This window comes from Ips typographus, linkage group LG8 (genome assembly GCF_016097725.1).
Source record: "Ips typographus isolate SLU linkage group LG8, UJ_Ityp_2.0, whole genome shotgun sequence".
Taxonomy (NCBI): Eukaryota; Metazoa; Arthropoda; class Insecta; order Coleoptera; family Curculionidae; genus Ips; species Ips typographus.
The window spans coordinates 446,992-458,880 of NC_138429.1; the positions used below are offsets into that span (position 1 = coordinate 446,992).

Sequence of the window (11,889 nt, forward strand, 5' to 3'; positions counted from 1 at the left end):
ATGGTGCTTGAAAACGAATGCGGCCAAAGTAAAATAGGATGACGTCATTTGACAGTTGGTCAAAATATTGTTTTATTAAATTTTGTAGTCAAATTTGCTCTGCACGCTCGATGAAACGTCAAAACTAATGCAGCCTTGAACAAAACACGAAGAACTTTGTGATCAAAATAAAATAGTGTGACGTTTACATGATTTTAATCTGTTGCTGTCTCCGTAATTGTTCGTCTTTGGTCAGCACCCCCAAAATGATGGATCGCTCTTCGTCAGTAAGTACTTGAGCCTCTCTTGTTGCGGCTACCAGCACCTCGTTGGAAGCAGAAGAAGAGATTTCTGGCAAATCACAATTGTCACATGACATCCTAGTTTTCGTTTTGGTATTGATGCCTGAAAAGCACAGAAATTATGTTTAGTTGTGGCAAAGCAAAATTTGTTGTGGGCTATATATGTCAGTGTCGTACCTAATTTCCACTTCTTAAGGAAGCATTTTTGGTGAAATAAACACTGAATTTCGGATGAAAAATATCCAAAACAAAAACCGGCCTGTTCTTCAAGGCCACGTGTTGCTCGTATTTACGTTATAGCCTTGAACGAGAGAGTCCCGGAAACCTTGAAATTCCCGACGACCGGACCATCGATTCGCGCCACGCAGACTGCCAATATCGCAACGTTCCCAGTTGATTTCCCCACTTCCTATACGCTATCCTTGTCGCTCCTTTTCTTAATTAGAGGAAGAGTCTGCGTTAGTTATCGGTTCGTCCTTCTCTCCCTAGTTGGGGATGAGAAATATTTGCATTAGGAGAAAAGCGGGTAAAAAGAGCACGACGTGTGTACACACAACATAGTCTGATGACGCACTACTTCTCTAAAAGGCTATTCTCATTATTATTTTATTTTATAATCTGGCATTTTTAATTTAAAGTCCGTCATAAATAATAAATATTTGATGAAAGCAGAAAAAACAAATGATTTGACAATTTTTGCCCTCTAGTGCCACCTATCGGCTCTTCTGGATAATACCATACAGATTCCTACACTTTTATTAGCATTTTTTACATGTTAATACCATAAATTTACAGTTTTTTGTAAATATAACTTTACCGACCACTGAAAGGAGACTAAAAAATGAGACAATTATAATTAGTTGAAAATTACTTCCAAGTATATTTCTTTACAGTATATTATAATAATAATAATCATTCAATAAATTCCAACAATAAGGACGCGTGTTATATAAGTACTTACAACGGCTCTGTATTTATTTACAATAAAAATTATACTTTTTTTATACCTCTATCATAATAGTACGTGGAATGTGTATCTTTTTAAGATATGACTTATATATTATGTACTTACAGTAAAAACACGATATTTGCAGTTAAACTGAACGTTAATTATATGATACAATCACCGCTTCAAAATACTTTTCTGTTGCCTTAAACTTATTTAATAAGCAATTTAAATTAAAGCGAAAACTACACACGTTTGTATTGTAATGCGTTATACAAATTGACTTTTGTGTAAAATTGTATAAAAATAGAAAACATACGTAGCAGGTTCTTTCTAAGGAACAAATTTGGAAATCGAACGTGAACAACTGCATTAAATGCGTTATATCACTAGTAAAGCACTTAATTTATTCAAAGTAGTAGTAAATGTACACCTAAAACATTCGCATCGTATAAAAATATAAATTAGTCGACTAAAACGCGTACATAGCTGGTTTTTTTTTTAAGTAGTTACCATTATAACAAGTATCTTTATTATTGACTAGACGCTGGAAGAAAGTTGTTAATTATGAAAAAAAGATACCGATGATTATGTTTGGTTTGTCTAGACAAGCAAAAGAAGGTTTCAAGCGGTCGATAAATCTACAGTTAGCACTATTAAATGTAAGTCTAGTAGAGTTACTCTCCTCTTTGAGATATCTGAAAAGTGAAACAAACAGTAGAACAGCAGACAAATTAAAACAGGTTTGAGAAAGAAACAAGTTTCCTTATCTGGCAGAAGTAAATAATCACTTACAGACAACTCACTTACACCTTTCCGTAACTGCTCAAACTTGTACGTTGTTGTGCATCACTTTTTCTTGCAACATCATCCGCATATCGGTCTCGACCTGCAACCGATTTCGCAAATCCTCAATCATTTGATGCTGTTGTTCGTGTCTTATTTCCAGGTTGGCTAGTCGCTCTAAAACTTCGTTGAATTTGGCCACCGTCACCACTTTCTCTTCGAGTTTTTCGCTGGTTTTATTCGTCAGAGACGCGATGGAACTCTGGGATTTTTCCGTACTGATCGTGGTGTTTAGTGCCGTTACGGGCTCCACTTTTGGTTTGGTTTGGGGTTGGTGTATCGGTTTAGGTAGAGGCTCGCGAGGTAATGAACCTACAAAAATCATTTTGTGTTGTTTCCGTTGCGATTAACATTCAAATGTTAGTAGCATAATAGACCAAACCGTTAAGTACACACAAGTGCATCTTACCTAAGGAGTGTCTATTAATTGACGGCAAAGACGGCACAACAGGCTTACTTTTAATTAGAGGAGCTTTATCCGCATCCACCGGAGGCGCCCTGTAAGGCTTAGGGATGGGTTTCACTTCCATTGGGCTGAGTTTCATGTCGGACATTGACTTGGACATGTCTGGAACCAATATTTCGCGCTCAGCTGGCGAATTTTGCCCCGATTTCGACTCCGATTTCGCATCCACAACAGGTATAGGCTGCGATTTGGGTTTGGGTTCCGGTACTGGTGACACTGACGTTCGTTTTGCTGTAAATTACGTCTTTAGTGCTAAAATGTACTACTTGAATTCTTACCTTGATTCAGTTTCATTTCGGCCAACCAAGGTGCTTTGTGCTTCTCCCATTCCCTCAATTTGGGTTTGGACTCGCCGCTAGCGTCCAAATCGGACGAATCCAAAGTTTCGCTACTCGCACTCCGGTCTGATTTGAAACTGTCTTCGGATTTCAAACTGTTGTCCAACTTGGAGTGATCGGTAGTACCGTTGGGTACTCCAGGTACTTCTTCGTCGTCCTCTTTGTAAATGCTGGTAGGAAGTCGTCGATCTGAACGAAGGCAGACGTTTTACAACACTTTGAGGAAACTCAAAGCTAAATTTGTTTAATAACATATTGAATTTTTTTCTTAATATACAGGGTGTGAAAATAAGGCGATTCAGCCATATTTGCTTTAATCCAAAAAGTTGATAATTACAAGGCTACAGGGGGGCAAAGTTAAAATTTAAAAATCAATTTTTAATCTAGTTCGAGACTCATATCTATCAACAAATTTTTCATTAATCGTAGAGGGCGCCACATACGGTTCAATTTGTTTAACTCCTTTCTATTTTTTTCTCGGTAACTTTTAAGTATAGAGGCGTATTTGCCTTTTATTTCTGCTTAGAAAAGGCATACCTTAGTCATGTCGCTATGGGCGACCGTTTTTGAGAAAAATGCGTTTGAACTACTAAATGTACGTTAATCTCAGGAACACCTGAAAGGACTGAAAAAAAAAAAAAAAATTGACTGGACTTCGAATTTGTAGGTTCGAATTAGCTTACGATTAAAAAATCAGATTTTTAGCATCAATGGTTCCGGAGGATTTTTATTTCGGAACCTATGGGAGCTAAATTTTTTCTGATTGCAGATTTGGATTCAGCAGGTCCGAATTAGTCTATTACGTGAATTTAATTGAGATAGTAGCAAAATTATGGTACTCATATATGGAACCCATCGAGCGGTCCAAAAAATCCTCATTTGGATAAAATTTTTGTGCATCGGTTCATTCAATCGTGAATAACTCGGTTATTTAACACATTTACTATAGACACATAATAGGATTATAGATAGCCAATGAATGGGGCTATCCATTGGTGGAAACTGCGCACCGCTAAGTTACCGTTTGGCCGCAAGAGGGCGTCAAAGTTGACTTAAAATTTTCGGACATTTTCTTAAATATCTCAGAAATGGTTCAATTGATCGAGTTGAAAATTTTATTGGGTGTGGACCTCGATGAGATGCAACTTTTTCCTTATGTACCATTTTTTTGTAAAGGGTACCGTTTTTTTTTTTTTAAAAATAAAAACTAAAATTTTGAAATTTTTCAAAGGAGTCCCTCTTTCGATTTTTTCGGAAAAATTTTTGAATTTTTAATTTTGACTTTGACTATGCAAATACCTTTGGATCGGTAGTAGAAAAATAACTTATTCTGTCAAAGTGACAGATTGGCTTTAATAAGGGAGCTTTGACGTAAAATGTGCGTGAAAATGGTTTTTTATGGGTTAACTCGGAAATGGTACCACTTATTGTCAATCTAACATCAGATTTGGTATGTAGTACTGTGTGACGAGTAAATAAATGATTTCCAGACAGTTATGCTTGGTTCCCCGACAATTCCAAATACGACTTAAGCTAAGTTGAGATTTGAATATGACAGATCAGGTGTAAATTAACACAGTCTAAACTAAACTTATCTAAGCTGTCCTTCAAATCAGCTTAGCCAATGGATTCTTGTGGGCTTATCCCACTTTTTTTTAATTTGATATTTGAATTATGTTTTTTTTTATTTTTGAAAATACCAACATAACAAAATTCAAATTTCATAGTAACATTTAAAACGCCCTCTAGTTTGTAAAGTTTTGACAAATGAGAAACTGTCACTAGTCTTTATTTCTATAAACGTCTCAGTGTTTACAGTTTTTAAATTTCTAACAATAACACACTAAACGAAAAACGTTATGTCAAATTGACATCGAATTATTTTTTGTGAAATAAGAAAGTTTTCCTGTTGTGCTATAAAACGTGTTATTTGGCAACATTGACTTTTCGGTTATAAATCAGCTGATCGGAAGATGCTATCAACCGTCAGTCATAGCCAATAAAACTGCTGAAAGTGGTTTACGTCATTCACAAGGCAAAATCGTCGATTGTATGCATTTTCAAAGTTCTGTAAATTACCAAAAGACATTTTTTTACATTTTAGACTAAGCTTTCTGATGTATACAGGTGTGGTAAATCCAAAACCGACCATAGGAAAACCGTGTAACTGACAGAGAAACGTAGATATTTGCATGCGTGGGACAAAGACAGTAAATGAAAAAAATACCAAGTAGGCCATATTTTTAGTACGCTGTTGCCAAAATCCAATACATTTATATCATACATATTATCATACATTTTGTCGACAGTATTGGATTTTGGCAACAGCGCGCTGAAAATATGGCCTACTTGATATTTTTTTAGTTTTCTGTCTTTGTCCCGCGCATGCAATTATCTATGTTTCTCTGTCCGTTACACGGTTTTCCTATGGTCGGTTTTGGATTTACCACACCGGTATGTATGAGCCCTTTACAATACTTATTAAAATAATAATTTACTTTTTTTTTTCTGTGGTAAACCCAGTCAATTGTCCTGCCTGTGGTATGTTAGGCAATCATTAAGACACTTCCAATTAGTTTGCGGCACTGGACAATCATCAAGTCACCGTGTTTGCATTATCAGGAAAAGCACAATTTCTTAATTGACGCGAATTTGAAAACTTTACGAAAAACCACAAGTTGCTTCCACAAAATTTATTGAAAAAAAAATTACCACAACAATAAAGGAGCCCACGCCATTCTTAGGAATGTACTGATACCTTATCGGACGTTATCACAAACAATCATTATTGTGTTATAAATATTAATTAGGCGTAGGTTTCAAGGACAAAAAAACTGCAAATGCTGAATTAATCAATTATTTTTTCCAGTCGATTAGCACTATACAGCACTTCAAAAAATATTACACACACGCATTTTTTCAATTGATTAATCAAATTACCTTTTGCTGGTCGTTTCATTTTCAAAAACATTTCACTATGAACAAAATCACAAAACTAAAGATGTTTTACTGTTAGTAGACTGGAAAAAGTCGAATGAACAAATGCATGTTATATGGGTATAATCGTGATAATTGGACTCTTGCAGGTTTCAATTAAGCCCGAAACACACCATACGATATTTCTACAGGTCAAACACACACGGATCGAAAGGAAAATGTATTAATTTGTACCCGTATTTTTATTAGTGATATAATCGTCGAGAGCGGTACGCTAATTGTCTGACTCATAATGATGAATACTGTTTATGATTGTCTTTGTACTCATCAAAAGTTAAAACTTACAAGGCGGTCCAAGTTTAAAGCTTTTTAATTTGGACAGAATTCCTCCAATTCTGAAAAGACTATCCCCATTTTTGATTGGGTGGGTTTACATTATTTTCAACAATTCATGTAATATAAAAAAAAAAACACTTACTGGGTGCCCTCGCCCTATTGGCCCTGACATCGCTCAACAATGGCCGCCTTGAAACTTCATCGAATGTCTGAGTGACTGGGAATTCATCGGGAATGTTAGTTTTTTCTTTGGGCAGTTCAGTCTTGGATTTACTGCCAGTAGCCCCATCCACCACGTCCACTATTTTATCTTTAATTTTGGATAAAATTCCGCCACCACTGGCTGGCGGTGACTTTTTCTGGTTTAGGGTTGCAGGCTTTTTACCTAATAAAAATTCATGTTCAACTGGATTTGGATGGTTAAAACAATTACCGGGCAAGGGTGGCGTTACTTTAGGGTCTAACAATTTTCGATTCGATGCGACTGAAACCGGTTTTATGGCACTTGGATCGGCTGCAGCAGGTTTACTTTCAACCTGCACACAAATAGATAAAACCCTCCTAGTTAAACTGGTGGAGAAACTCACTTTAGAACTAGGGGAAACCACATTTTTATGTTCCGATTGGAATGGCAGTTCAAGTACGAAATTATCAGGAAAAACCCCAATTTTTCCATTCAACTCCCCTTTCCACCAACCTTGATCACACTCCTCTTTGCTGATTATTGTAATAATGTCACCCTCCTTTATACTCAATTCGTCGTTGTTTTGCGCGTCGTAAGAAAATCGAGCTTGGCATTGTGGCCTCACTGAAAGTCAACCACTTTGAATTGAAAAGTTTGTAGAACAAGAATTCAATATACAAACTAAAGACTGAAGAAAATTGTAATTCAGTTAATTTTATTATCTGAACCAGCTTTAAAAATCCATCAATCAATTCAATCACAAGATAAGCACACAATAAACAAATTTATCTGTGCTAGGATAAGTCAAAAATACAGGAAACACAATGAGTAATAATAATCTTTTGATACTGATTTCTTTACCTGGTTTAGCAGGCAAGGCAGGAGCTGTATCCGTAGTTTTGGTAAGGTCCAAACGTGCACTAGGTTTGGGCTGAAGTACATTGTTGGGAAGCCGAATCTCTTCCACAAAATTGGAGGGGAAAACTCCCTCTTTGCCGTTCAAAATCCCCCTCCACCATCCCTCTTCTTCCTCCCCAATTACCTTAATCAGCTGTCCAGTTTTCAAGGAAAGCTCGTCTTCATGTTCCTGAGTGTAACTGTATACCACTCTGCATTGCCTAATTCTTAAATATTGGCATTAATTCAATACTATAAGCTTAAACTAGAAATTAAAGGGTACCTAGTAGCGTCTTGTTTGTTCCTTAAAACCACTTTATTCTTGTCATAGGGCTTGACATAATTGTCAGGAAACACTCCAGTTTTTCCATTTAAAGTTCCTTCCCACCATCCTCCTATTAATTCAGCAAAGTTTAATTCTGGTCTACTCTTCTGAGTTACTTATTAACAATTTGTGATATTTTACAACTATGCCACAAGGGGCTTAAGTAGGCTTTGAGGGGCTGATGGATGATTGAAGATAGTAGAGAAACTGAGCAACTTACCAGGCTTTTTGATAACATTTTTAATAATTTCTCCCTTCTTTATGGTCAATTCGTCGTGTTCTTGGGCATTATAGTCAAATTCTACCTCTACCTCAACTAGAAAAACAAGGTTTCTAATGTTAGTCCATTGCAAACGTTGACAATAAAATAGCCTGCAAACTACCTACCCATTGTATTTTTCTCATAACTTTTAACTATTCATATGTGCATTTTTCATCCAGATAATGTAAATACCCAACCCATAAATGATATCACACAAATAAGAATTTTTGTTATTTACAACTTCTTGACTCTTTGGCATACAAACTTTGTTGACGTTTACACGTCACACGCCACCGCCTTTATGTCAATTTAAGTAAAAAAATTTGATGTGTGTGTCCACTTTTTGACAGACGCCATAAATCAATACTTCTGGCCATCTAGCGAGGTTTTTCAATACCAATCCCAGCCACATGTTAACTGATAAATGATAATAGCTGAATTTTTTAGTGGGCTCTTAATAATTACCTTATCAAGCAGCTTATCGAAAGTATATACACATACAATTAAGTTAATAACGGGTCAATTTAAAAGAAAATAAACACCATTGCGTGTTAAGTACCACGAGTGGGGTTTACTCCTTATTTGCTTTGTATTAACACAACTAAATTTTTTTTCACTTTATTGTGTTCAGTATGAACCAAATTGCTTTTCACTACTTAATCAAACAGCCAGTAGTGTTGCTGCAAGTTTTTGGTTTTTTTCCTGTTGAAGGCAATAAGTCATTCCACCACAAGATTTAAAAATAATTAATAATTTTTTTTTAAGGTCTTACAAACCCAGATCCGGATTATTTAAACTTCAAATGGTTGTCTTGGAGGGTTTTTGTCAATCTAATATCACTGGCCGGTTCCACGTTCCACTTGATTTGTTTCGTTTTGTATATGCAATTTGTTAATATCGTGGAATTGAGTAGGACTGGTGATCGCTCTTTAGGATGAGTATTTTAAGGTTTTGAGGGTTGCAGACGCGTTGGAGTTCCATTTGGAGGGTGTGTTACTCAATTTGATTTTTCTTTATATGGCTAAAATATGGGCTGCGTTTGTGCGTGAATGGAGTTTGATCGAAAAGTCTATGAAGTATTACGAGGGGCCTAAAAATGCAAAAATAAAAATTGGCGTTGCTATGGTGTCGATTATGGGAATTGCCTTGTGTAAGATTTTTTTTTTAAGTAAAATTGTTACTAAACTAAAAAAATGTTTAGTTGAACATGCTTTAGTAACCAGTCAAATTGCTTGGACAAGCATTAGAAATAATCCACTAAGCTTCTTCAACGCTTCCAGAGAATATTTTGTGCACCATGAGTTTGTAGAGGTATTCCACTTCGTTCCCTATTCCATTTGGACTGGTTTATTCTTCAAGGTCTGTCACCTTTTACTGTAATGTTGTTTTTATTAATTTTATTTTTTTACAAACAGCTGTTGATAATCCAAAAAACATTCATCTGGTCGTTTATCGACGTGTTTATTTCCACGGTCAGCATCTGTTTTCATTGCAAAATGGTACAGATTTCCAGAAAAGTGGCCCGCCTATCAGCTTATGAGGTTTATCAAGTCATTTAATTTTCTTGGCTTTAAAAAAAACAGTTTCAGGAAAAAAACTGCATGATTTGGAGGTCGACTAGAGAAGACTACACCAAACTGTCAAAACTCTGTCAGATCGTTAACAGCAAACTGCGCTGGCTCATCATTCTGTCTTTTTTTAACAACGTCTACCACATCCTGTCACAACTGTTCAATTCATTGAAACCGAACGATGACGCGATGCATAAGATTTACTTTTGCATTTCGTTTACTTTATTAATCTTGAGAATGACCACTGTGTGCGTTTACGCAGGATCTATTTGCGACGAACAGGATCGACTTATTACCGTGTTGACTACGGCGCCTTCTGGTGTTTATAATATTGAAGTAATGATTTATGTTTTTGGTTAGCAAATTTTTTTTTTGTTTTTTTTATAGGTGGAGCGGTTTATTATGCATTTAGACACTTTTGAAATGGCTTTAAGTGGAAGTAATTTCTTTAAAATCACCAAAGGGTTATTACTGAAGGTATTATAATGTACTCCAGTGAAGTAGTAGCAGTAATTTCACGTTACTTTTAGATTAGCAGCGCAATTGTCACGTACGAATTAGTGTTAATTCAGTTTAATCAGAAAGAGTTTCAAAATGCTGGACTAGTGTAACCACTTGCATTTTTTGTTACAGGACATATTTAAACAATTTGTTTTTTTTTTATTATCTGCATTAAAAAGTACGTGATTATAAATAATTATTATTCCATTTCCGAACTCCTTTCCTAGATCAATGTAGTATATATTTTCTAGTTGGAGGATATGTTCTGAAAGTTTCTGTTAGTTCAAACTTTGACACTGTTTTTCTCTCTGACTGTACTCAATTTGGTAGTGTTTTTTTAGGTTAGTAGATAGGAAATTTAACGAGGATTCCAAAAATGTGCTTAAAACTGTCATTTTCTCACTCCAAGTGAGTTTAACAGACAGTTTTGTCGCTAACTGTGTTTTCAAACTTTGGCAGCACTTTTCTCCCTGACTGTACCTAATTTAGTGATATTTTTTTAGGCTATTAGATAGGAAATTTAATAAGGATTCCAAAAATGTGCTTAAAACTGTCATTTTCACACCACAAAGGGGTTTTACAGGCGATTTTGTCCTTGACTGTCCTTTCAAACTGTGTTTCTGTTAGTTCAAACTTTGACACTGTTTTTCTCTCTGACTGTACTCAATTTGGTAGTGTTTTTTTAGGTTAGTAGATAGGAAATTTAACGAGGATTCCAAAAATGTGCTTAAAACTGTCATTTTCTCACTCCAAGTGAGTTTAACAGACGCTTTTGTCGCTAACTGTGTTTTCAAACTTTGGCAGCACTTTTCTCCCTGACTGTACCTAATTTAGTGATATTTTTTTAGGCTATTAGATAGGAAATTTAATAAGGATTCCAAAAATGTGCTTAAAACTGTCATTTTCACACCACAAAGGGGTTTTACAGGCGATTTTGTCCTTGACTGTCCTTTCAAACTGTGTTTCTGTTAGTTCAAACTTTGACACTGTTTTTCTCTCTGACTGTACTCAATTTGGTAGTGTTTTTTTAGGTTAGTAGATAGGAAATTTAACGAGGATTCCAAAAATGTGCTTAAAACTGTCATTTTCTCACTCCAAGTGAGTTTAACAAACGGTTTTGTCGCTAACTGTGTTTTCAAACTTTGGCAGCACTTTTCTCCCTGACTGTACCTAATTTAGTGATATTTTTTTAGGCTATTAGATAGGAAATTTAATAAGGATTCCAAAAATGTGCTTAAAACTGTCATTTTCACACCACAAAGGGGTTTTACAGGCGATTTTGTCCTTGACTGTCCTTTCAAACTGTGTTTCTGTTAGTTCAAACTTTGACACTGTTTTTCTCTCTGACTGTACTCAATTTGGTAGTGTTTTTTTAGGTTAGTAGATAGGAAATTTAACGAGGATTCCAAAAATGTGCTTAAAACTGTCATTTTCTCACTCCAAGTGAGTTTAACAGACGGTTTTGTCGCTAACTGTGTTTTCAAACTTTGGCAGCACTTTTCTCCCTGACTGTACCTAATTTAGTGATATTTTTTTAGGCTATTAGATAGGAAATTTAATAAGGATTCCAAAAATGTGCTTAAAACTGTCATTTTCACACCACAAAGGGGTTTTACAGGCGATTTTGTCCTTGACTGTCCTTTCAAACTGTGTTTCTGTTAGTTCAAACTTTGACACTGTTTTTCTCTCTGACTGTACTCAATTTGGTAGTGTTTTTTTAGGTTAGTAGATAGGAAATTTAACGAGGATTCCAAAAATGTGCTTAAAACTGTCATTTTCTCACTCCAAGTGAGTTTTACAGGCGATTTTGTTTCTGACTGTCCTTTCAAACTGTGTTTCTGGCAGTTCAAACTTTGACACTGTTTTTCTAACTGACTATACTCGATTTTTTAGTGTTTTTTTAGGTTAGTAGATAGGAAACTTAATGAGGATTCCAAAAATGTGGATAAAACTGTCAATTTCTCACTTCAAGTGAGTTTAACAGACGATTTTGTCGCTG

The 11,889-nt window shown here is 35.5% G+C and overlaps 3 protein-coding genes across 10 annotated transcripts in view; 1 reads left to right on the forward strand and 2 right to left on the reverse strand.

The window, feature by feature from the left end:
* LOC145732376 (uncharacterized) overlaps positions 1 to 932 on the reverse strand; it is a 27,109-nt gene extending 26,177 nt beyond the window's left edge. Inside the window, 3 exon segments of the mRNA XM_081984580.1 lie at positions 189 to 384; positions 459 to 766; positions 836 to 932. Coding sequence (XP_081840706.1) covers positions 189 to 358 — 170 coding nt within the window. The 5' untranslated portion in view covers positions 359 to 384; positions 459 to 766; positions 836 to 932.
* Positions 1 to 10,080, forward strand: part of LOC145732389 (gustatory receptor for sugar taste 64e-like) — a 13,126-nt gene extending 3,046 nt beyond the window's left edge. Inside the window, exons 1-8 of one of the 5 annotated variants that reach the window (XM_081984608.1) lie at positions 8,382 to 8,529; positions 8,584 to 8,727; positions 8,783 to 8,968; positions 9,020 to 9,177; positions 9,234 to 9,359; positions 9,402 to 9,725; positions 9,777 to 9,866; positions 9,920 to 10,077. In XM_081984608.1, the coding sequence (XP_081840734.1) occupies positions 8,451 to 8,529; positions 8,584 to 8,727; positions 8,783 to 8,968; positions 9,020 to 9,177; positions 9,234 to 9,359; positions 9,402 to 9,725; positions 9,777 to 9,866; positions 9,920 to 10,000 (1,188 nt within the window). In that variant the 5' untranslated portion in view covers positions 8,382 to 8,450 and the 3' untranslated portion in view covers positions 10,001 to 10,077. Of the gene's footprint in view, positions 1 to 8,375; positions 8,530 to 8,583; positions 8,728 to 8,782; positions 9,178 to 9,233; positions 9,360 to 9,401; positions 9,726 to 9,776; positions 9,867 to 9,919 lie in introns of those variants that run through there. The other 4 variants (XM_081984607.1, XM_081984605.1, XM_081984606.1 and 1 more) reach the window with 4 other exon arrangements.
* On the reverse strand, positions 1,138 to 8,087 carry LOC145732381 (uncharacterized). 4 transcript variants are annotated; one of them, XM_081984592.1, is made up of 11 exons: positions 7,944 to 8,087; positions 7,777 to 7,872; positions 7,515 to 7,626; positions 7,196 to 7,452; positions 6,738 to 6,958; positions 6,584 to 6,686; positions 6,293 to 6,535; positions 2,818 to 3,066; positions 2,483 to 2,770; positions 2,023 to 2,385; positions 1,138 to 1,925 (listed from the first exon to the last, which is right to left on the reverse strand). In XM_081984592.1, the coding sequence occupies exons 1-10, from the start codon at positions 7,945 to 7,947 to the stop codon at positions 2,054 to 2,056; spliced, it is 1,905 nt and encodes a 634-aa protein (XP_081840718.1). In that variant the 5' UTR covers positions 7,948 to 8,087; the 3' UTR covers positions 1,138 to 1,925; positions 2,023 to 2,053. The 4 variants fall into 4 exon arrangements, with proteins under 4 accessions (XP_081840718.1, XP_081840717.1, XP_081840716.1 ...); XM_081984591.1 differs by having other exon boundaries at positions 2,038 to 2,385; positions 7,196 to 7,458; positions 7,944 to 8,086; XM_081984590.1 differs by having other exon boundaries at positions 7,196 to 7,458; positions 7,944 to 8,086.
* Positions 10,081 to 11,889: the final 1,809 nt, after the last annotated feature.

Coding starts and splice junctions, on each gene's coding strand:
- LOC145732381 (XM_081984591.1), bottom strand. Junction 7,459..7,514: donor AACAAACAAGACGCTACTAG/GTACCCTTTAAT, acceptor CCAATATTTAAG/AATTAGGCAATGCAGAGTGG. Junction 3,067..6,292: donor CAATAGGGCGAGGGCACCCA/GTAAGTGTTTTT, acceptor GCCTTCGTTCAG/ATCGACGACTTCCTACCAGC.